At 34.0% G+C, this 24,284-nt stretch overlaps 1 protein-coding gene across 1 annotated transcript; it reads left to right on the top strand.

The window, feature by feature from the left end:
- Calb1 (calbindin 1) lies at nt 1–23,695 on the top strand. Its single transcript, XM_046458613.2, has 11 exons — nt 1–262; nt 792–868; nt 4,487–4,561; nt 12,448–12,531; nt 12,626–12,682; nt 15,763–15,840; nt 18,374–18,429; nt 18,520–18,559; nt 18,682–18,735; nt 21,621–21,692; nt 22,034–23,695. The coding sequence occupies exons 1-11, from the start codon at nt 184–186 to the stop codon at nt 22,145–22,147; spliced, it is 786 nt and encodes a 261-aa protein (XP_046314569.1). The 5' UTR covers nt 1–183; the 3' UTR covers nt 22,148–23,695.
- Nucleotides 23,696–24,284: the final 589 nt, after the last annotated feature.

The following is a 24,284-nucleotide window of genomic DNA, read 5'->3' as shown; positions in this document are numbered from 1 at the left end:
ACTGGGTGCTGGGTGCGGAGAGAGAACTCCGGAGGAACGCCTGAGCTGAGCAGCACCGAGGACAGCGCCCGGCAGCGCCCGCTCCCAAGTCCTGCTCCCCAGCCCTGACGGGCACCTCGAGGTTCTTGCTCGCCCCACTCTCGCACGGACACTCACACGCACCGACACCTACCCCTCTGTACAATGGCAGAATCCCACCTGCAATCATCCCTGATCACAGCCTCACAGTTTTTCGAGATCTGGCTTCATTTCGACACTGACGGTAATTATTATCTTTTTAACTGTTTCAAGACCCCTTCCCCTAACCCTAGCCACCGAGCCTTTCTTTGCACTTCCCAGAGCCTCCTGATCCCGTCGTCATTTTTTTTTCCTATTCTTTACTTCTCCCCCCACTCTGTTTAATTTTATCTCCCGTACCTGCTGCCAATCCTTCAATGTGAAAGTTTATATTGCTTGTGTGTAATGCTCAAACCTTAAACTTTCCTCTTTCTAGGAACGATAACGGTAGGAGAGAGAGAAAAAAAGAGCAGGGATTGGGGAACCCTGCCCCCCCCCCCCAAAGTTTTCTGTGGCTGTGTTCAGCATCCTACTAGCCACCTTTGTCCTTAGTGCAACTTAAGTTTGACACCTCAGAAGCGGGGAGCTGCCGTGGCTGTACCCTTGGCTGGTTAGTTAATGTGGAGGCCAGGGAGCCTCTTAGGTTGCCACAAAGATAGCTGTCATGGAAAGAGGACGCAGAAGAAAACTTGGAGTGAGGCATCTGACACCTGGGCCCCTCTTTGTCTTTGCAGGAAGTGGTTACCTGGAAGGAACTGAGCTGCAGAACTTGATCCAGGAGCTCCAGCAGGCGCGGAAGAAGGCTGGATTGGTAGGTTAGAGTTTGTGAAGGAGGAAAAAGACCTTCAACCCTAAAACATGAATATTCTTGTGTTTTCATAAGTCATCAGGGGGTCAAGGACTTTCCCGGGAAATGTAAACATCTTTTGAATGAGAAAGGCGAGAACAGCTTTCAAATTGCTTAGAGAGAAAAAGAGGGTAGTGGGGAGAAGGAGAGGGAAAGAGGGAGGAAAAACCTTACAGTCTTAAATCAGAGCTTTCAATATAGATATTCTATACTTGTGCCTGCTTCAACAGGTCTGAAAAAGAAAGGTGGATATGTGAGAACCTTTAGCAGACCACCACTTCTGTCATTGAATTCTGTTGGGTAATTTTTAACTTCTCTCTTCCTTGCTGAGAGAAGGGGGTAGAAATACATTTCTGCCCCTTGGTGGTCAGGAAACAGATCTGCAGATTATGGATCTCTTCTAATGCCAGTTATTGTTGTGATGTTAATGTAGTTGGGGAGCCGAGAAAGCATCCTGTCTTGACCCCTTTACTGGGGAAAGTTGGTCAGTTGCTAAAATAATAATGCACAAGAATTTAGCAAAGAAATGTCTTCATTTTTGTTAAAGAGAAGAATTCCAAAAGCTAGAGAAATAAAATGTAAAACAATTTTAAGAATTCAATATATTCTTACAAAAAAAGAGAGAGAGAGAGAGAGATTCTAATTGGAAGCAATTAATGATGTTTTGAAAGAAGCTGTTTGTAGTTTAAGCCATTAGGTAATTAAACAAATGACATTTCTTACTAATTATAAATATCATTTGGATATAAATCAATCTGTTAAGATTGCCAACATAAAAATAAAATATACCCAACTTTTAACCATATGAGATGGTTGTATAGAGAAAAATGGGCTGAGAATTTCAACCAATATATTGGGGTTTATGTAAGACTGTCATTCAGAAGGTAGTGTTGGGTATCTAATTGGATATCAATGATCTTTGGCCTTTTTACTATGATTAGAAATAAATTTTTACATTATAAATGTTGTACATGTCATCTCTGTATATTATATAGAAGATCAACAGCTTTAGGATTGAGTAATATGTACATACACACACACACACACACACACACACACACATATATATATATATATATATATATATATAAAATTTACTAAGGGAATTATCTTTTTGTTCTATCTAAAGTGTATATTACACCTCTCTGTACAACATATTTAAAAGAATTCCAGAAGGCTCTAAAGTGTATTGTGGGGTATTACGAAACTGTGGGTTACTAAAATCATTGGCCAAATTGATTTTAAACCAGATCTTGTTCTAGACATTGTTTTATACAGATTTAATATAATGCAAATCTTTTAAAAGTATAATAGAATGAGATCAAATTAAAAATTTCATATACTTTTACCCTCCTCCCACCTTATTCATTACTATGTAAATAAATTCATACAATCCTATCATTATAGCTCTATGAATCTTTGGCCAGTAAAAGCCCTTATCGTCCTTATTTAATAATATATATTTAAAATATATATATAGAGAAAAAGAGGGTAGTGGGGAGAGGGGGGGGGGGAAATTCCTGGTTGAAAAAGTCTTACTTTTCATAAAATTTTGAATTAAAATTTTGAAAGATGCTTCCAACAACTAAATGACTATAATTTTTCCAGAAGTAGTTTCAATACTGAAATTTATTTTCATCTTAGATATTCAAATATTCAAGAGCTTTGTACGGTTTTTCCAATGTTTCCTTTCCTCCTCCCATTTTAAAATTTGAACCTTTTTGTAAACAATATGTTCATATTGGAGTTTTAAAGAGTTTATATCTTCATTATTTTTTTCTACTGCCTATACTCTTAAGTCTGGAATGTATGACGATCCAATTATTAGATTTTATTTCAATAATATTCAACTTGAGCACAGGTAAATGATTATATCAATTTATTTAATACCTTGGTTCTTGAGTATTTTTCTAGAAACTTCAAAAATTTTACCAACTGAATATAACATAAATGAAAGATGGCAGTCAAATATATTCCTGAACTGTACCTTTTACACTAAACATATTGTTTTGTCTTTAAATTTGTACTCCTCTTTATAAATCTTTAATGATCATTATATATTTTACAGTTTAAAAAATAGATTTTGACACAATTGTCACCAGAAACTTCACAACTAAATATCAAGTATTCCAGTTAAACTAGTAGTTTTATGTACTTGTAAGATTTAAGAATGAATGCATTGGTTTTACTTTAAGATTTGTGTGAAAAATATAGGGACTGGTATTCCTCTGTTGCCATGGGGATATCATTTTATTTTCTGGTAGTTGTTCTTCTAACAAAATTTAATAAATGCAAACGGTAATTTACCCACAGTAGAAGAGTTCTTATCAGACTACAATATAATTAAATTGTTTTGTTACTATTTATTACCTTAGTTCAACTAAAGATATTTGCATTGATATCAAAAGGATTTTGTAAATACAAGCAGTAATATTTAGTCTCAATATAGCCTTTAAATTACATTAACTTATCTATCCCTAGAACAAACCTGTGTGGTAGGTGACCATTGTGTTGTCAGTTATGATGAAAATTGAGACCTTAATTTGCTTTCAGAAGAATGTAGAATATTAGTAAGGGCTGACCTATTTTAAATAGGCTTCAGTTAATGCAACAGGGTTATTTTAAATGGGCTTGTCGAAACCCAAGGGTAAAAAATGAAACTTCCTGAATAAAAGCTCTATGTTCAGATCACAGCTTTTAGTTCAGAACTCTCTAATCTCTCAATATCAAAAGAGATTATAAAAGCAATAGACTATATTGAAAAAAGCGACAAGACAGCATTAACTTCTGTCACTCTTAAGCTTGTTTTGTTGTACTACAATACATGGGGAAGAGGATATCATCTTGGATGAAGTGGAAACACTAAAAACTTCTCCCTCAATTACTGTTGGAGGCAAATATCATAAGCATACAATCCACAGTCTAAAATAAATTCACCAAAATAAGGTCATCAATATTGCCTGTCTGTTAATGAAAGTTCAAATTGATCAAATCATTTTTTTCATCTCAAATTTTTCCCCCAATATTAATTTTTAAATTTATTTAATCAATAAATAGCTATTTCATTCTGGGAACATTTCTTGCTCACCAAGTAAATTACTCTTCAACATTCACTTTTTTTTTTTTTTTTTTGCTTATGCAAACCAAAACACGTAGTTCTACCATACATAATACATTATGCTAGCATAAGGAAAATGTTATAGGACAAATAGTGCAGAATATAAAATAATCTTTAATGAAACAAGTAATATTTAAAGTATATTAGTAATTATCATTCTATTTAAATTAACTAAAGTTAATAATAATGAGTAATTCTGATTATTTTCAAAGGATAGCATATTCTCAAAACTAATAATTTAAGATAAATTCTAGTGACTGATACAAAAATTTTCATAAATATTTAATTTGAAACTAATAAATACTATGTTAATTACATCTAATTTTCATGACAATCATTTATCAACATGCATAATTCTAAATGGTTCCCATTTTGGCTTTTTATAAAAATAGATTAACACCATCACAAGCATAATTGTTTTGTTTTATTTTACAAACTTCATACCTGCTTTCATATCATTTTAGGAGTTATCGCCTGAGATGAAAACTTTTGTGGATCAGTATGCGCAAAGAGATGATGGAAAAATAGGAATTGTAGAGGTAAGGAACATATGCATTTTTTTCTGATTTAATAAGTGAGCTTCATTTTTTTAAGTTATATTCAAGTCAGACATGATATGACAAGACTCATTCAGAGAAGACTATTTTACCTAAGTAATATATAATCTTCTGTTCAGAACGTATGAAATTTTAAAATATTTAGAAAGGAAAGAAACCTAAGAGTTACCTAATCCAGAGCCTCAGTATAATATATTGTAAAGCTGAGACCCTCAAGAAGTGAAATGGTTAGCATCTGGTCACGCAGCTGTTTGCTGGCACCAGTGCAGTTAGAAGAGGAGTGCCCAACTTCTGGGTGAGTGCTCATCATATAACACCACCCGCCCTTACTTCAACTGCTTCATTGGTACATATGATCATTTAACCGTGTAGACGTTTCTGTTGAAATTTAAAATTAAATGTTTGCAGTTGCCATAAAAATGTGGCAAAAAGCTGCATCCTGGTTTCTGAAATTCTATTTTTGATTGGATGATGGCCTCAGTAAAACTCAAGAACTGAAAAAAAAGTAAGTGAACATTTTATTCTATGTTATAGGTAAATATTCCTTTTGTGTCTCTAAAAGTTGAAACTGTGTCAAATCCTTTCTTTTCCAGTTGAGGACAACTTACTTTGTGAATCAAGGAAGCAAAACTGACCATGCATCCATTTTATATTCTCAGATTTATGGGGTTGGGGGAGGGAACATTGTTGCTTACCTTATTTCTACTTTTCCAAACTGGTGGTGCAGCAGCTTCTGTCTATTTCTGTAAGCTTAAACTAGTTGAATGGAAAGTTTTTTCCAGAAAAAAAGTAATAAGGTCATATTTTAAACTATGACAAATCCCAAGTATAATAATGCTTTCATAGAGTGTTCTCAGTGCATTAGATTGACAGGTGTTCTGACTTTCAACAACTTTTAGTTATAACTTACCTTTGATTCAGAGAACTAACCTGGTTTTCAAATAATTGATCTTATTAGGACACTGTGGTGCTGGTGTGAAATACACTTAATTTTAAACAGCTACTACAAATAGAGATAAGGGAGGGCATACTATTATTATCTTTGCAATTAAAAAATTTCCCTGGAGTATACCCTTTTCCCTTTGCCTATGTATAACTCATTACTATATAAATAGATATTAGTAATGAGACTTACAGATTGAGATAGAGGCCAATTAATCAAGATATAAAATCATCAAGAATAATAAAATAACTTTAAAATGAACACAAATGAGATGAGGTAAATCATATTATTCAAAACTAGCTTTCAGAATCTGACATCAGTGAAAGTCTAGATTGGTTATTTCAGAATTTGGCATACTGTATAATTGTAGTAGAGGGAAGACTGTCATCTTATATGCTATGTGTTACACCTTGAAGGACTTCAGTGGATCTATCTATTTATTCTCTCTCACTTCTTTGGTTGTGCTAGGTTGTATAGTAAAAAAACATGAATCTTATTCACATGAATTTTATACTTTTAAAATGAAAAAATGAATGATTTGTTTTGAATCCAGCTGTTAGTATTTGTGATGTAGTTTAACCATTTATGCCTTATTATTTTAATTCTATTGTGAATGAGAAGCAAGAGGTCACTTAGCAGAAGCAAATTGTCTTGGACATTTGGTGATATATTTCTCCAAAAGATTAAGATAACAAACTATTCAAGTTTGGGTTCCCAGGCTAAAAAATAGATCCTCCTATTACATTTAGACTTTATTTTATTGTTATGAGGTCAAATAAAAGAACGAATTTGAAAACTTTATAAATTGTATAATGTGACACAAATTAAAATTCCTTTTTTTTCACATTGGGGTTACATCTTGATTAAACCCATTGGAAGCTGAAAGCAGCATAAGTAAAAAATGCATTATTAATACACTTTGCCTACAGAACATCATAGCTTAGCAACAGAGAACATTGTGGAATAGAGTTGCAGACTCTCATGACTGTGGCTGACAGAGAGATGCAGCTTGCTGCTACTGCCCAGTTTTAAAGAGAATATTCTACTGTATATTTTTATTCCAGGAAAATATAAAAGTTAATTTTTTTCCAGAGTGATGGAATTTTTTCATTTGTTCTAATTAGTTGTACACGACAGTAGAATGTGTTTTGACATATTGTCATATTTGACATATTGTCAAAAAATAATAATAAGCACAACTCAAAGCTGAGATTTTGATGTACAATTTTTACTGAATGTATACTGCTTTTGCACCATTGTAAAGTTGAAAAATTGTTAAGTTGAACCATCCTGAATCAGGGACTATATAGAGACGTTATTTGGCCCAAGAATCTGAAACTTGATTTGGGCAGATCAGTTAAAACAGAAAGAATTGAAAGAAGAGAAGTGAGACATGTAAGAATTTGTTACAAGATTTTAGTGGTCTGGGACATGGCACTTTTTGCTAGATAGGACCCTTGAGAAGAAATAGCCAAATTCCTCATTTTCAGAATGAAGCAATTGAAGCTCAGAAAGTTAAATGATATGCCCAACAGCCCACTAACAGGGAATGACAAAACCTGTATCCAGACCTAGATCTGACTTTAACCCCACAATTCTTTTCATGTACTTGAGTTACCAGTGAAACACAGAGGAGGAATGTGGATGTGGGAGCAGGAGGGGTAGGATTCATTGGAGATGAGAAAATGAAGGAATGGGAGAACAGGGAGGAGATTGCCATGGTAGTTCATAGGCACATTGCTTAAAGAGATTAACAAGCAGTAAAGAGCAGTTTGGAAAAAAGCTGGAAAAAAAGAAATTGAAAGTTACAGATAACGTGAATAAAGTGAGGAAAAGAAAGCAGAGAATGCCTGAACTTACTGTGTGACCGCTGGTGTCACCAGAAAGTTGTGTTAAATGATGCTCATCCTTTCTTTATCCAACTCCAAATATATTACTTGCTTAGAAATCCTACATGTAATATGGAACACAAAGACACAAATCCTAACCAATTTTAAAAGAACATGAATCCCCCATCTTTCCAAATGTAATGTGTGAAAAGTAATGTGCACATATGACTTTTTTCTGAACATGAATACATGAATAATTTCATGTATTTAAATGGATTTTAAAATTCATACAAATTCAGTTCAGTAATAACAAGATTTTTAATGTGAATTCAAAACAGAAGCATTAAAATTCTGAAATAATTTAACAAATACCACAATTAAAAAATGTTCTAAGTGTATGTAAACTAGTAAGTCTATTGCAAAGAAGTCTAATTAAAATAATTAAATAAGGAGACTGAATGATTTGCAGGGGATGGAATTTTCTTTTCTGGGATTCACACAAGTATACTTATTTTCTTTAGCTGGATGTCATATCTGTAAGCTTTTTTCTGATCCCTTGGGCAATGTATGGGACCCTACCATCTTCTCCAGTCTTAGTATTTTTATCTGTTCAGGTCAGTGCATCCACTGAAAAAAATAGATCTAAAAGCTATTTTAATCCTAAAAGTGTAACAACCCTCCCAGGAAAACAGGCACTTCTCTTGCCAATTTTTTCTTTCTTTCCACAGTGGGATTTGTGCATATAAGTTTAGGCAGGATGAATATAGTATTTCATGGCAGACTACTTATCTATCCACCTTATAATTTTTGTAAATGACTGACAATAAAATTTGACTCAAAATTTTGCTCTGAATAGATTTTTTAAAATAATTTATTAGGAAAACATTTTTGGTTCAACATTGAAATGGAGGATAAGGAAGCTTGTAAGGGACAAGGATCTCAATATCAAGAAAATCAAACTGACTGACTTCAAATGTGGATCAAACTACAAGCTAAGTAAACAGGCTGTTTACCCTCTCTGAGCCTCTATTTTCTGAGCTCTAAATAGAGAGAACTATGTATTAATTTCATAAAGTTGTTTTGAGTATTAACATTAAATCTGATAATATACATCAAACAAATAGATCAATCCTGGCCCACTGTAAAAACTTAATAAATGTTTGTTATTATTATTAAATGTAAAAAAACCTTATTATAAAATTTACATATTCTGAATATCAAGTCTTTCCCACCACTTGTTACATAACTTGTCAAATTCAAATCATTAGACTCAAGTAGCCTGAAATGTATGAGATCATTTGCCTTGCAAGTTTTCTGAACTCACTTCTTATTGGCTAGGATAATGTTACCCTCCTTCTCAAATGAAAAAGGGAATGCGTGGCTAATGGGCTCAAGAAGGTGAACATACACCAGGATTGTCTTTGGAAGTTAGGAATTGTGCTTCATATACTTTATGTATCTCAGTCATTTATATCTCTAATGAAATTCCCATCATGTGAACTCTTCTCACACCTAGCACTTAACTTTATCACTATATCTATCTCCTGCTTGAAATTGTCAAGAAAAAAATATTTGGTTGAAATCATCTGTCTCCCTGTAAGATTCTTACTAGTGGTGACTATGAATCACCAGCTAGTAACAGAGTGACCTAGTGTTTAGTAGCCAAATGAACCACAGAGATTTACATCAACTCCAAAACTTAAGACAAGGGCTCCATACTATTCCAGAAAAAGAACAAGATGTAAAGTTATTGAGTTTCCTGGGAAGCAGTTTTGAGTGGGAGAGTAATATTGAAGAGGGTGTTTAGGAAGTGCTTTGAGATCATTTCCTGCATAAAGCCACGAAGAGAACAGGACTGGACAAAAGCAGATGCTGGGAAATGACATCCTAACGGAGGCTTTGGCTAACCTTACAGTGAGCCCTGAAGCAGGGGTGACCTTTCAGAGATTTCCCAAGTTGAATGAGAAATTCAGGCCTTTATATTCCCGTGTGGGTTTGTAATGGGAAGCCACCTCTTGGGGTCACAACTGTCGTCAGCCCAGGCAATTCCTCAAAGGGGCCTGACAGCTGAGGTCACAGCATACTCCAGAACCTGAAGGAGCTCTGGGTAGCATATCATAAAGTCTACTCCAACCCTTACCCACAGCTCAATAATAAGTTATTTGAATTATCTCCAGTGGAATTTTACTTCCATTTACTTATAGCCTATCCTGACACTAGAAAAAGTCAATTGCCTTCATTCATTGCATCAATAAATATTTACTAAAATTTGTGCAGTTGCTGAGCAAAAAAACTCAGTAAGTAAAACATAGGCAAATAGAAAGTTTTACTTCCCCCATCTCAGTAGCAGACAATGAATTCTAACAAGTGAAGATCTGAGGGATTCTGTTTGTGTCTATAGGGATCCTCTTCCCATTCATCCTCTTGATATTTTCCACTATCTTCTGCAACCAATAAAACAAGTTTGGGGATGGCTAAGGACTAAGAAATCACCAGCATTTTGGAATAGGCAGTACTGGGTACTCCTATGGACAACAGTGACATGGCAAATCTAAGAATAATGCAGCCCTACTTAATACAGTCTATGAAGACCCATTGACACACTATTGATGTGGTCTTAGATGTTGCAGCTGGAAAATTACTCTACCTACTCTGAAGGATCAATTACAACACAGGACCACCACAATGTTAAACCACACCATAAAAAGGAATTATGTTCACTACAGTCACATTCTTCCTATCCATATATATTCATTGATTTTTAACGACTGGTTTGTCTTATAATAATAATTTACATGTTTAAGATTCATTTCCAATGTTTGTAAAATAGGACAGTACTGTGTTGAGTATATCATTAGTAGTTCAGCAAAATGAAAAAGAATGAATATGTCACATATAGATACAATCTGTAATTTTTAATCATTAAAGAACAAAACAGCATGAGCCAAGAAATACACATTGACCTTAGACATGACAAACAATTTGACCCTCTTTATGTTTGACATTCTAAGGACCTCTAAACTTTCTATGAGTTACATGAACTTTAATTTATGAACCTGAGATGGTTCAATTTCCACTAGCAACCCACTCACAGAAGAAGAGGAAAGGGGACGTTATAAGGAAAATAGTGTTCCAGTTTTCAGTGAATGAAAACATATTCATATCATATCCAGACTATCTTGTCACATGTAAAAATTAGCCATCAAGTATATTATTTGCATTCTAAGATTGAAGAAGCAACCTATATTATTTCTGTCTTTAAGAAGCATGCTGCTGACTTAACTTTCTAATAAGCAGCAAATTAAAATGATTTTTCAAAGTCTGCCAATCACCAAATTATTCAATCTCTTGGGTTTTAGCATCCTCAACTCAAAAATTGGGGCTTTAAATTAAATTGAATTGCATTATTTCTGAGTTGTATAATTCTATGATTTAAGAATTCAAAGAAATAAAAAGCCATAGAAGAGTCCTGAATGTATTAAGAGATCTGGATCTCTCTTGATATCTCTCTCACACACACACAGGCACACACACACACACACATATACACATCCACCAGTGATATGTGTGTTTTAGGACAAAAAGCTCACTAGGTTTAAAAAAAATTACTGCAAATCCTAATCTCCTTTTTCCACCTTTTAGATTTATTAGTATCTACCCACACTCATGACCTTTGCTTTAAAATAAGATGTTTTCTGACTGAGTCTTGCTAAACATCCTAATAAGATATTTGGTCCTTTCTCTTAGTCTTATTCCCACATGTATGACCAAAAACTAAAGTTTTTACTTGAGGTCTTATTTCAAAGATCTAAAACAAGATAATTTACAGGACATATTATGCAGGCATAAGGAAGATGAGATTGCTTGCATTTAAGTTAAAATGTTGTTTTGAATTAAATTTTAAACGAACATAAGATGATGACACTTTTAAAAAAATAGGTGTGATAGTCTAATATGGTAGCATTTTTAGGACTTATACTAACCTTAAAGTTACTCTAGACTACAGATTCTTGCTTTACACTGGAGGAATGGGGGTTCATGTCTGTGCCCCAGGGAATTAATCAACTTCTAAAAATTAGGTGAAGTATAGTGTATGTAGGTTCATTCTTTAATGTTGAAGACACAATGAGTCCAACAGAAGGTGTTTTGAACCCAGTACATTTAAGAGACATTAATTTCTCCTTCAACTTATTTTAGTGATGAGGGAGGGTACAGAGGTCCAGAAATGGCTGAGGGAGTTGCTGGGACCACAGCTCATTAGCAGTTAATCCAGAAATAGAATTCACATCTGCAGTGGGGCCATCAATCCAATTCCCTCCTTCTCTGTATGCAATAGATGGATTATATTAGTCTTAAAATGGGATCCAGAGTCCTCTCCCCCCACCAAAAAAAGGGGGGGAGGAGAAGTATTGAAGCTATGAATAGAAATCTAGGGGAAATGTCATAGACTTAGACAGTAAAGATCAAAAATTAACCTAAGTCCTGGGTTCAAGCAGCAGATGTCCTTTTCACAGAACCCAACAACTTGACTTATCTGATGACTGTTCGGTTTCTCACTAGTTGTTGTGAATTGTCTCTCAGCCTATCTTCCTGCAGCTTTACAGTTGTCTTCAGTTTACTGTCTCTTGCATCTCATAGTAGACGTTTCCCTCTGACTTGAAAATGCACTTTTTTTTTATTCCCTCCTTTCCCCTACATTCTTGTTTCCTCCATTTCACATGAAATTCATGGCCAAATGTGCCATCTGTGCAACCGGAGAGGAAAGAGACTTGGTTTGTGGCACAGAATACTAAGGGTTCAAGCTGCCAGGGTAAATCTGCTTGTAGGTGCACAGACAAGATAGGGTCCTGCATCAGCTGTTTCACTGACGGGAGAACCAAGCACTTAAGAACACATGAGCAAGAAAACCCGATAAAGTTTGAAGGAGCAGAATACCAGAAAGAGCACATCAGCTCATGTTTTTCCTCTCCTGCTTCTCTAAGCAAAAAAACTGCTTCTTAGGAACATGTTGAAGCAAAACTAAGCAGCAGGTGATAGCAGAGATTTGTTTCAAGCTCTTTACCACAGTGTTTCTATTCTTTTAAATCGTTTTCCAGTTGGCTCATGTATTACCCACAGAAGAAAATTTCCTGCTACTCTTCCGATGCCAGCAGCTGAAGTCCTGCGAGGAATTCATGAAGGTAGAAGAAAGATGTTACTTTAAGAAAGCTGCTAAATGTGCAAAAATTGTCAACTTTCTTCTTTTAATTTTGTTTTTCTTATCCAAAATTACAGACATGGAGAAAATATGATACTGATCACAGTGGCTTCATAGAAACCGAGGAGCTTAAGGTAAGCAAATCAAACCTTAGGCTAAGCTTTTTCCTTTCAAATGCAATTATGTATTGCTAAGGGCTTCATAGGTTTTTTTAAAAACCTCCCACAAAAGAAACCAATGTTGAGCAATGGCACATTTTCACCCACTCTTCCATATCATTAATGAAATACCATATCAAAAAAGAGACTTCAAGTGCTTCTTGAAATTCTGTTCAGCAAAGCGAGAAATTAGCATTTTCTGGGGTGTACATAAATTATTATATAAGGCAGACAGATAGAACTATATACAAGGTGAAAAAGATACCCCATTTCCATTGAACTTGGAAATTTTATTTAATAAAATAAACACTTATATAAATAGACTTCCATTTCAAAAGAAAGACAAAGACAAATTACGGGACACCTATTTCAATGCCAACTAGTTTATACACATTGTCTTATTTAAGTTTTGCATGAGTTTCAAGATTAATATTACCACAGTTACAAAAGGCTTCCAAGAAGTGATCTACTGCAGACCACATGGAAAAAAGACACAGGACTGCAGTGTTTATACCCAGACTTGTCTACCTTCAAAGCCCATAGACATTCCATACAACCTACTGCCTCTCAACAACAACATCAGCAAAATCCTAATAGAATTGAACTTGTGAAAACTGCAACTTTGAAAGTGAATTTATCAATTCATATCCCACAGAGGGACTGAGGAGGTGGTGTGGGAGTTGGATATAATGGAAAAGAAATCTGAAATCAAGTCTTACCTTGGGGCAAATTGGTCCCTGGTTCTATCTAATGTTTTTCATCTTTAAAATTGGGGTAATAATACCTTCCCCTCAGATGTATTGCAAAGCTCAAATAAGATGTCATATGTGAAAGATTCTGTGAAATGTAAGACATAATAAATCGTATTATACAAGAACTCAATTTACTAGCCTTTCAGAAATGTGGACAAATCTTTCATCACATTTTCTCAAATCAACCTTAGAATGTTATGATCTGAAAGATTCTATAGTCTTAATTCTGAGAGACTGAAAGGGGAGCAAAGTTAATATTTACTGATCACTTGAATATACACCTTCTATGTGGTAGGCACAGTACTATGTGCTTGAAATGTATTTTAACATTTAATCCTCAGAGAAAACTTGCAAGGCAGTTTTCTTATTCGTTATTCCTGATATATAGAGAGACTGAAGTTCAGAGCAATTGGACAATTTTTCAAGATTGCACAGCTGCCTAGGAATGAAACCCAGGTTTGGACCTAGCATATCTGCTAATATTAATAATGCCTTTTTCCTATAAAACCACATGCCTTCAAGCTTCATTCATTGAGCTACTTCTGCTGATGCTATGTGGGAAAATACAAGTATCAAATAGTTTCCTAGTCATAGTTCAACATGGGTTTAAAGAACAAATAATTTTAGAGATGGAACTGGAACCTTTGTACCACTGCAAAATTGCCAAACCATATTCAACAGTAACCTCTAGAAATGTGAAGTTGCTGAAAAATGATGTATTTTACACTCTTGGGGCTCTGAATCTGGAGCCCACGAGGTGATAAGTGCAGCTATTGTGTCTTTTTTCCATTAGATTGAAAAAATTCTTTTAAAAATCACCTCAGTTCATAATGAAAAGCTTAGCGCATTTCCAATACTGACCTCAAAATATTCTGAAAGTCTCCTTCTTTGTTCTAAATTTTATTCTCAGAAAGAGATTCTAAATAGAAGTCCTGCTCCCTGGGGAATTTTGAAGATAAGTTGGCATTCTTTTTTAATGGATCTTTCAAGAAAGCTAATTTTAAGATCCATAATAGAGTAAAACATCGCTTGCTCTCAGACATGACTTTGAATCTTAGCGTTCCAAGGTTTCTCCCAGGCTATTTTTGTGACCACCATTTTAGTCTATGATGAGGCTTTTTAACCCAATTAATCTCTGACAAAAGCCTCAGAAGTCTCAAAAATAAAATTCACCCCCACCAGATATCTGCAAATTTTCCATGCCTCTCTTTGAATGTGAAACAGAATGTTTGAAATGAAAATAAATTTATCAAGCCAAGAAAAAGGTTTCCTTCCAGAAGAGACTGAAGTCAAATCAGCCCAGCAGAACTGTTCATTTTGGAGGGAGATAAACCACTGCCGAGTCAAAGAAACCCAGTTCTCCAATAATATCTCAGCACAGGATCTACTCAGTTTCCATATTGCATTAATTCATTTCCTGAGCAAATAAAAAGTTGCTAATGATTAACACAAGATAAAATGAAAGACTTTATATGCTTAAGGACTTACATTGTTATTTATATGGCAAGCCTTTTATAAAGCTTTTATTTGACTTATATTTGTTAAAAAAAATAATGAACTCACCCTAAGATTCAACTTGATGGTTAATCATCTTTATTCATCCTTCCCACATTAATCTCTTAATATGATTCATATAACCTTCAAGGATTAGATGCCATCATCTATGACCAACTGTTTTAGTTTGTACATTCAGCTGAAGCATGTTGACTAAGATTTTTTGAATTATATCAAGACTGAAATCTAACCAATAAGCCCTCTGGAGAAACAAGCCTCATAATGGCTATAAACTGCTCTGTAGATACAGCCTGTGAGGGCAGAACATGAATTTGAAATTAGAGGTAGAACTCCATCTGGTTTGCTGGTAATTTTTCACATCTTACAAAAGTATAGAGAAAAGCCCTCAGAATTCTTACAAAAAAAGTCATGAGTACTTGTGAAGATATCACTAAGCAGAAAGGCATCCTTTAGGTTGGCTGGCTTTTAGTTTTAATTCACATTCCTAACAGTTCACAATCCAGATTCTACTGTAATTGAAATCCTCAATACATGATATAGCTAAGGACTGCAACAGATCTGGTCTCAATAAAAAGCAGATGTTGAATCTATCAAAGGCAGTTTCATCAACGGAATGATACAAGGACCATGTGGTTCAGTCTGGCTTCTAAGGTTCTCTCTTCACCTGCCTCTACCCTCAAAAAGAAGCTTTCTTTGCAATCCTGGTATGTTCTATTTCAAGGAATGCTGAAACAAAAGCAGACAGTATATTATCAATGAAATTTATCTGGGTGTTCTTTGTCTTAACAGAACTTTCTAAAGGACCTGCTAGAAAAAGCAAACAAGACAGTTGACGATACAAAACTAGCTGAGTATACGGACCTAATGGTAAGACTGATCTGGAAAAGATGGTAACCAAGAGCTCATGAAGTACAACTGTGTTCTTGCTAATTCTCCAGGCTACACAGAATGAAATAAACAAACCACCACATGCACATCATTTCCTTTGAAAACTGAAATACTTAGGATGCTTCCATCTTAGGTTGAATGCTACAGGGATTGGCTTTAAGGATCAATGTATGAACACTTTTTTTCTTGTAAGGCTATATCATTTTTCTCTCTCAAAAGATGATTTGTTTTTCTTACAAAGTTCACATGACTATATCACCCAATTATATAACATGTATATGTTATATATGTATATATAAATTATAAATCACATCACCCCAAATTCTATTATAGAGGTTCTGAATCCATTTTTATTACAGCTTATAAAATTGAACTTTTTAGAGTTTTAAGAGAACTTCTAGTTTACTTAATTCATTAAGCCACTTAAAATTGATCACTTTTCTTTTGATTGTTATTTTTGGGTATTGCATCAATGCTATAGATAAAGAAATCCAAATACACCCTGAGTTCATTGCTTTGGTAAGTAGTATAAGCAAGATCTATTATAGAATATGAATAATTGAACCAAGAAAACCTCTTATACATAGGCCCCTAAAGTTTGAGGAAAAAAGTAATTAATGAGATTCTAGACTAAATAAAACAGTGTTCATGAAGTTACTTTGTCTCAGATAGGTGAAGCTTGCTCCTTTTAATTTGTGATAGGATTGGGACTTCCAGGATACACATACATTTACAAGTGTTCTAAGTATTGTGAAGGTACTTTTGAGTTCTTATGCCATGATTTAAATAAATAACCTATAAAAATATACTGTATACTATTAAAGTTGTCATACTACATTAAATTGATGAGCAACTTCAAACCTCTGGTTACCCTGAAAAACAATCTTGTAAAATAGGTTTGATATATTTGATGTAGCAGCTGAGGTTTGCTTTCAGCCTACTTTATCTAGAAAAACAAAGACAAAGTTATAGAATGTTGTTGTTGGCTTATTCACTAAACTTACATTTATTATAAAGTGGGACTAATCTTTAGTTTTAAAATAATCAAAAAGTTTTGTGTGTGTGGTTCTCTTTAATTCCTAATTACATTTCCATTTACAATAGCATATTAGCAAACAATTGGGATTTCTTGCCATGTGCCACAATGGGAAGATCTAAGGCCTCACTCATGTCTTGTGAAATGGACAATAACCTACATTTATTAATTTTCTATGCTGCTCCAATATTAAAGGATGTCTATTTAAAGTAGTCTTCTTTCCAGGTAGAAATTTGAAGCAGCCTTTCAAAAACTACTCTGATGGGAGTTTCCCCCTGTTGGATTGGCCTGGTATATCTGATTAAATGTCATAAACCAGTTCAAATCCAGGAAGCAAATTAATCAAGAACTAATTAAAATTTAAATATATAGGTGGGGAAATATTTCCCTATGGGTTCTAAACTGTGTGATCTAGTTGTCCAGTATCTTGGTAGACAGTGTGACAATACTAGAATTTATGGTTAATGTTATAGGTCAACACAGGACAATGAAAATTCTGTTCCTACAAAGAATTCCGAGAACATCTCAAACCACAGAATGCCCTTCCTTTCTCCTTTAAAAGATCTCATTAAACCTAGGTCCATTATAACCTGATCACAACCCTTCCTTTGAAAACAAAAATAAGGCTACTTGTTTACATACTTAGCATTCATTTAGTAAACATATTTCATGTATTTTATTTCACATATATCAGTTCGATATAGTAACAATAGTTGTTATTTTCTAAAAATGAAAATGCTTCCCCTAAATATATGAATGAGTGTGTTTATGCCAGGACATGTCTCAGGGTGTGACAAGGGCATAATTATATATAATGGAGAGCTATGGCGCTTATTGACTGTCTAGTACCCTGTGGAAAGTAAAAGGATTCAAAATTATTCAAGACTTCTGTTCTCTCATGTTATCTGCCTATTGCTTTTGTTTGTACCATTTTGTGCTCTAAAAGGGTAAAATGAATTAAACATTTATTTTCCTACAATCATTTGGAAGATTCAGGAAGTTCCACTTATTGCCAGGCACCACCCCTCTCACCTCTTTATATACATAAAAACATATGCAAGAAAAATGAATTATAATATTCTAGAAACCTAGCTAAGATCATGGTTACTCTGACTATTCTATATTGCTCTAATGAACTTTGGCAATTGACACAAGTTATAGAATTCAAAGTCTTAGGAGGACCGAGAATTCAAAGTCAGCCTCGGTAATAGAGGGGCACTAAGCAACTAAGTGAGACCTGTCTCTAAACAAAATACAAAAAAGGGTTGGTGATGTGGCTTGATGGTTGAGTGCCCCTGAGTTCAATCCTCAGTAACACCCTCCCTCAAAAAAAAAAAGTTTAAAAAATGATCATTTCTGATATTTTGTCTTATGGATAATTCAAGCTGCTTGATTTTGAATGTTCATCTTTATTCAATAAATCATTCCTCCATGATATTTGTCTTTGGAAACAAAAAAACAAATTTTGTCTTTCAGCTGAAACTATTTGACTCGAATAATGATGGGAAGCTGGAATTGACTGAGATGGCCAGGTGAGTTTAGGAACTATGGAAATGTTATTAGAATAAACTGGTCCTTATCCAAAAGTCTAATCTATTAATATAATGTTTTTCTTTCAAAAGGTTATTACCAGTGCAGGAGAATTTTCTTCTTAAATTTCAGGTATTTAACTTTTCCTCTATGGTGCAAAATACTTTCCTTGACTAGTTAGAATATGGGAGATTTGTCAAGAGAAATATACTAAAATACAGTGACTGTGTTTTAACCTTTGCTCTGTCTCCTAGGGAGTCAAAATGTGTGGGAAAGAGTTCAATAAGGCTTTTGAGTTATATGATCAGGTAAATGTTTGTTCTTTTTTATTGTCGTAATATTTAGCATAAGATCTACCCTTTTAAAATATAAAGTAGGAAATACAGTATCACTAACTATAGAAACAATATTATATAGCAAATCTTTAAAATTTATTTGTTTCATAATTGAGAATTTAATCCCAATGGTTAGTGACTCTCCATCTCCCCTTTTTCCAGCCCTGAAAACAACTGTTCTACTTTGTTTCTGTGAGTCTGACTCTTTTAGATATATCAAGCAGTGTTTACTCTCCTGGAACTGGTTTGTTTAACACTTAGCATCATGTTCTCAAGATTCATCTATGTTGCAATATATTGTAGGATGTTTTCTTTAAAGGCTGAATAATATTCTATTATATATCTAGACCTATCTAAACACATACACAAAAAAAATTTGTCATTTCATGCATCAAAGGACTTTCTGGTTGTCTCCACAACCAGATCTCTTCATGATCCTGATCTTTGGATAAATACTCAGAACTGGCATTGCTGATTATATAGTCATTCTGTTTTTAATTTTTTGAGGCACCTTTGTACTGTTTTCCACAGTAGCTACACAATTTTACATTCCTGCCAACAGTGTACAAGGGTACTGATTTCTTCACATCCTTACCAATACTTTTTTTTTCCTTTTGCTTGTTTGATCATAGCCATTCTAACTGGTGTAAGGTGATATCTCATTGTGGTTTCAATTTGCATTTATTAATGATTAGTGACATTGAATGTCTTTCCATAAACTTGCTGGCCATTTATGTCTTCTTCAGAGAAACATCTATTAAAATCTTTAGCCCATGTTTTAATCTAATTATTATTAGGTTTTGGTTTAGGAGTTGCAGGATCTCCTTATATATTTAAATATTTTATTCTTTACATTAAAGGAAATTAACACCTTTTCTGACAGTTTGCAAATATTTTCTTCTATCCTGTAGGTTTCTTTTTCATTCTGCTGATGTTTTGTTTGCAATGCAGAAGTCTTTGATTTGATATAGTTCCACTATTTTTGCCTTTGCTGCCTGTGCAGATGGGCTCAGATCCATGAAATCACAGCTAAGAACAATATCATAAAGATTTTACCTGTTTTCTTCTTGGAGTTTTACAGCTTCCAGTCATAAGTTTTTATTAATTGTGGGTTGATTTTTTTATATAGTATAAGGATCCCATTTTATTCTTTTCATATGAATAATATAATTTTCCCACCATTTGTTGAAGAAACTATCTTTGCCCCATTGTGTATTCTCAGCATCCTTATCAAAGATCAATTGACTACATATGGAAAGATTTCTGTTCCATTGGTCTGTTTCTGTCTTTATTACTATTTTTACAGATTGTGGTGGTCTTTTATATCATTTTAATTAATGTAGTTTGGTCACCTACTTTTTTAAAATTTTTTTTTAGTTGTAGATGGACACAATACCTTTATTCATTCATTTATTTATATGTGGTGCTGAGGATCAAACCCAGTGGTGCCTCACACATGCTAGGCAAGCACTCTACCACTGAGCTACAACCCCAGTCCTGGTCACATACTTTGATAATAGGAAGCATAATGCCTCTTGCTTCATTCTTTTAAAAAAATGTTTTGGCTTTGGGGTTTTTGTGATTCCATGTGAATTTTAGTTTTATAATTTGGCAAAGAAAAAAAAAGGTATTGGAATTTGGAAGGGGATTGCATTCAATCTATGGATTTCTTTGAGTAGCATGAACATTTTAACAGTAAGCCTTCCAGCCCATAGTACAGGGTATCTATATGCCTGTGTTTTTCATTCTTTCATTAATATTTTGTAGTTTTCAGTGTACAAGTCTTTCATTTCTTAGTTTACTCCTAAGTATATTCGTCATTTTTGGTACTATTGCTAAGTGGGATTTTCTAATCCTTTTCAGACAATTTTTTGTTAGTATGTGAAAATAAAACTGATTTTTGGATGTGACTTTTATATCCTATAACTTTACTAAATTTATTAAATGCCTAAGCTTTTACTGGAGTCTTTAGAGTTTTCTAAATGTAAAATTCATATTATCTGAAAACAGGGACAATTTTACTTCTTCCTTTTTGATTTGGATGCCTTAAGAGTTTGCTTTTATCTATAATTTGATTCTTGAGAATTTGGAAAATGTTCACTAAGGGAGAGCAAAAACCTCAAACTCAAGGTTCATATTAATAGAGAGAGACGGTGAAAATTGTACAACCAATGCATTCTTCTCATAGAAGCGTATGATGGCATATCCCACATTGCACAAACCTTGATTCCAACCCCACCTTAGGATTGTCTGCCATGAGATTTTAAATAAAAGACCCAAATCCTCTGAGCCTCCATTTTCTCATTTTTAGACAAGTGATAATAGTTATGCTGACTTGCAGGGTTGAATAAGGATGAAGCTAGGGAACAACATCCCTCAGAAGCCTCCCATGCAGTCGATGGTAATACCCATATGTGCAGAAAGGCAGTTTGTGATGTCATCAATTCATGTCTTCAGCTTATTCCTCTAGTTTCTCTGCTCCTGTGCCTGGGTTCTAGAACAACTACCATCTCCTGGTATGACATCAGACCACCGACATAGCTTCTCCAGGCCTCAGTGTCTTCACTTGTCATATGGATATATTAATGACTACTTATATTTATGATGATATTGTTGACATCAAGTGAAAGAGTAAATGTGAAGGCACTTTGAATAGTTCAAGGTATCTTGCAAGGCAACTCACCTATTTTGCAATGTCAGAGTGGTTAAAAATGTTCAAGGCCTGATGTAACAGGTTAGAATATAAGTAGGCAACTGGCAGATTATCTGAGGATTCCAATTATTTCCATTTTACTTCATTGCCTTCTACTGGGGATGGAATTAATTGTGCACTGTTTTTTATTTATCCTTCCCCCCAGGATGGCAATGGATACATAGATGAAAATGAACTGGATGCTTTACTGAAAGATCTGTGTGAGAAAAATAAACAGGTAATTTAGTTATTACTATGCCACTTATTTCTTTAATTGATTCTATTGAATCCATCCAAAAGCAACTACACTTCCATTTTGTAAATGTACCTTAAAAATTTATAGAGGAGCAGAAGTAGACTTCACTTCTTAACTCAATTTGATTCTGGCCTAAATCAGTGTAATTGTGAATAATACATTTTAAAAACAACCTTGTGATTATTCACATTTATATGGGAATTTAATGTAGCTCTTATAGGATTGATGTAACAAGCAGTTTTCAAATCACATTTTCTCACTTGACTGTAGTTAATTAACTTTCATATTTAACTGGATTACGATGCCATCTATGTTCTATACAGGATCTGGACATTAATAATATTCCAACATACAAGAAAAGCATAATGGCTTTGTCAGATGGAGGGAAGCTGTACCGAACAGATCTTGCTCTTATTCTCTCTGCTGGGGACAACTAGAGTTGGTGGCTACAACCACTTGCTAGCGATACATTGTATCTAAAAAATAACTGTGCACTATAAAGGAGTAGGCTGTATTTTCTTTTATATCTGTAAATTTCACTGCATATAGATAACTATCCAGGATGTGTGGCACATTCTTTTCTGCTTGTTTCTATACTGTTTGTAATATACAGTTTTTGTAATTCTATGATTGATAAGAAGAGAGCCTATGCTTAGGTCAATCAGTAACCCAATTAAAAAAATAGTCTAACATATCCTTGCTTTCCTAAATACAGCTGGATGTTAAGATTTCCCTAAATATTCCACCAAGATTAATCTCTAAAATTTTAGTCTCTGATGTGTAAATGCACATTTGTCTCTAAATATGAAATTATACATGGCAAGTCAAGCATTTTTATTTTAGACAATCACAGGACTGTTCCACAAAATATTTCTAAGCTGTATTTCCAACTGTTAAGAGGAATGTTCTTTGACTACTAAAATACTCACCAAATTACAATAAACAATTAGTATGTCTTTATGAAGTTAAGAGTATCACTAGGGATTTAGTTTATTAATCAACAAAATGTTTACTGCTTGGCTTAAGTTGATTTGGTGGCAAGGCAAGGTAGTGCCAGATAACACATAAATCTGATTCTGTTTCCAACAAGTCTACTGTTTAAGAATATGACCTTAATCCATTTTCTAAACTATTTTCATGTGTTTCAGATATAATTATTCTAGTAAACTGCTCTTTATGTCATATTGTGTGTAAACTGATTAAATTTAATATACTGAGTATCTGGTGTCAGTTTGCATACTTCCTGGATTTCTTTCTATGTAGAACTGTTCATTTCCACCAAGGGTATCTGCTGCCTCTGAAAATATTTTTTTCTAGCTATAACAACTCTATTTTTTACTACATAATTGAATTTTAATGTAAAATTCATAGCATCCTGATTATTGAATGTTATATCATCAATACTTTTGTGTATTCTGTGGATTCTATATTTCATATTGAGATCAGCATTCAAAATAGTTCTATTTCTATCTGCAAATAGTTTCAAATGAGTTGAAAATAGTATTAAAGAGAAATGCTAATGTAATCATTTATCTTATCTAGTAAGGGGGGGATTCTGAAACCTCTTTGACCCACATATAAGTCACAGTTTCACATTATTTGTAGCTAGAATATTCTATACTGGTTATAGTTGACATGCAATGGTTGGTGATTTCAGATTCTATGATTGTGAAGCCAGGAGTGATAAGAGAAGTGTCTGAGGGGAGTTTATAAAGTTACTGCCAAAGAATTAATGATGGTACTGGGTCAGCTTCAATGTTCCCTTTCAACATTTACTTTTTCAATTCATAAAAATAACAACAACAAAAAAGTATGAGTAATCTCTTTCCCTCAAGACTGAACAGAAGAGATCCGCCAAAAAAATAAAATTTATCCAATGATGTAAGTGAGTGATAGATTGGCTTTGCGTGTAGTGAGTAAATGGAAACACTGACATTAGACTGAATTTAACTACTAAGAATAAATAAAGATAAAAATGACCTTAATCTCTTGTATTTGCTTCTTCTCCAAAATATCTGTTGACATATAATCCGTAAACAATCCAGGTGGGAAATATAGGATTCTCAAATTATTACAGCATATGGAATCCAAATAAATGCAAAATTGACTTAATGAATGATGAGATGACTTGGTGAATAAAGGAGTGTCTCTGACACTATACCTGACAAATTTCAAAAAATCCAAATATTTGAAGTATTTTTGCCAACTGACATAACCAGATAGGTCTTCTCATGCAATGTCTCCCAAGGAACAGGTGGAACATAGAAAATTTTCCTACATTTCACCTATAAAAAAATAGCTATTCACTATAACATACACACAAAAACTATATCAGGTTTGGCACTCTACCCATAATGGCACAGAAAAAGAAAAAGAAAACACTAATGACAAAATAGTACAATGGTGGTATTTCTGAAGAGACTCCTTAGAGAGGTGATGGTAATAATGGTCACGAATCTACCATCATGATTGTCATGTTAGCCTTCAGCTTCTAAATACTACCAGACAAAGAAATTCACATACCCCATCTAATCAGTCACATTTACTTATATGTGACATGTCTGCTTTCTAGAA

Source organism: Marmota monax, unplaced genomic scaffold (assembly GCF_021218885.2).
Source record: "Marmota monax isolate L192 unplaced genomic scaffold, Marmota_monax_Labrador192_F-V1.1 WCK01_AAM20220418_F8-fsc00147, whole genome shotgun sequence".
Lineage (NCBI taxonomy): Eukaryota > Metazoa > Chordata > Mammalia > Rodentia > Sciuridae > Marmota > Marmota monax.
Note: the sequence above shows the minus strand (reverse complement) of the source record. Positions and strands in the feature narration are given on the sequence as shown.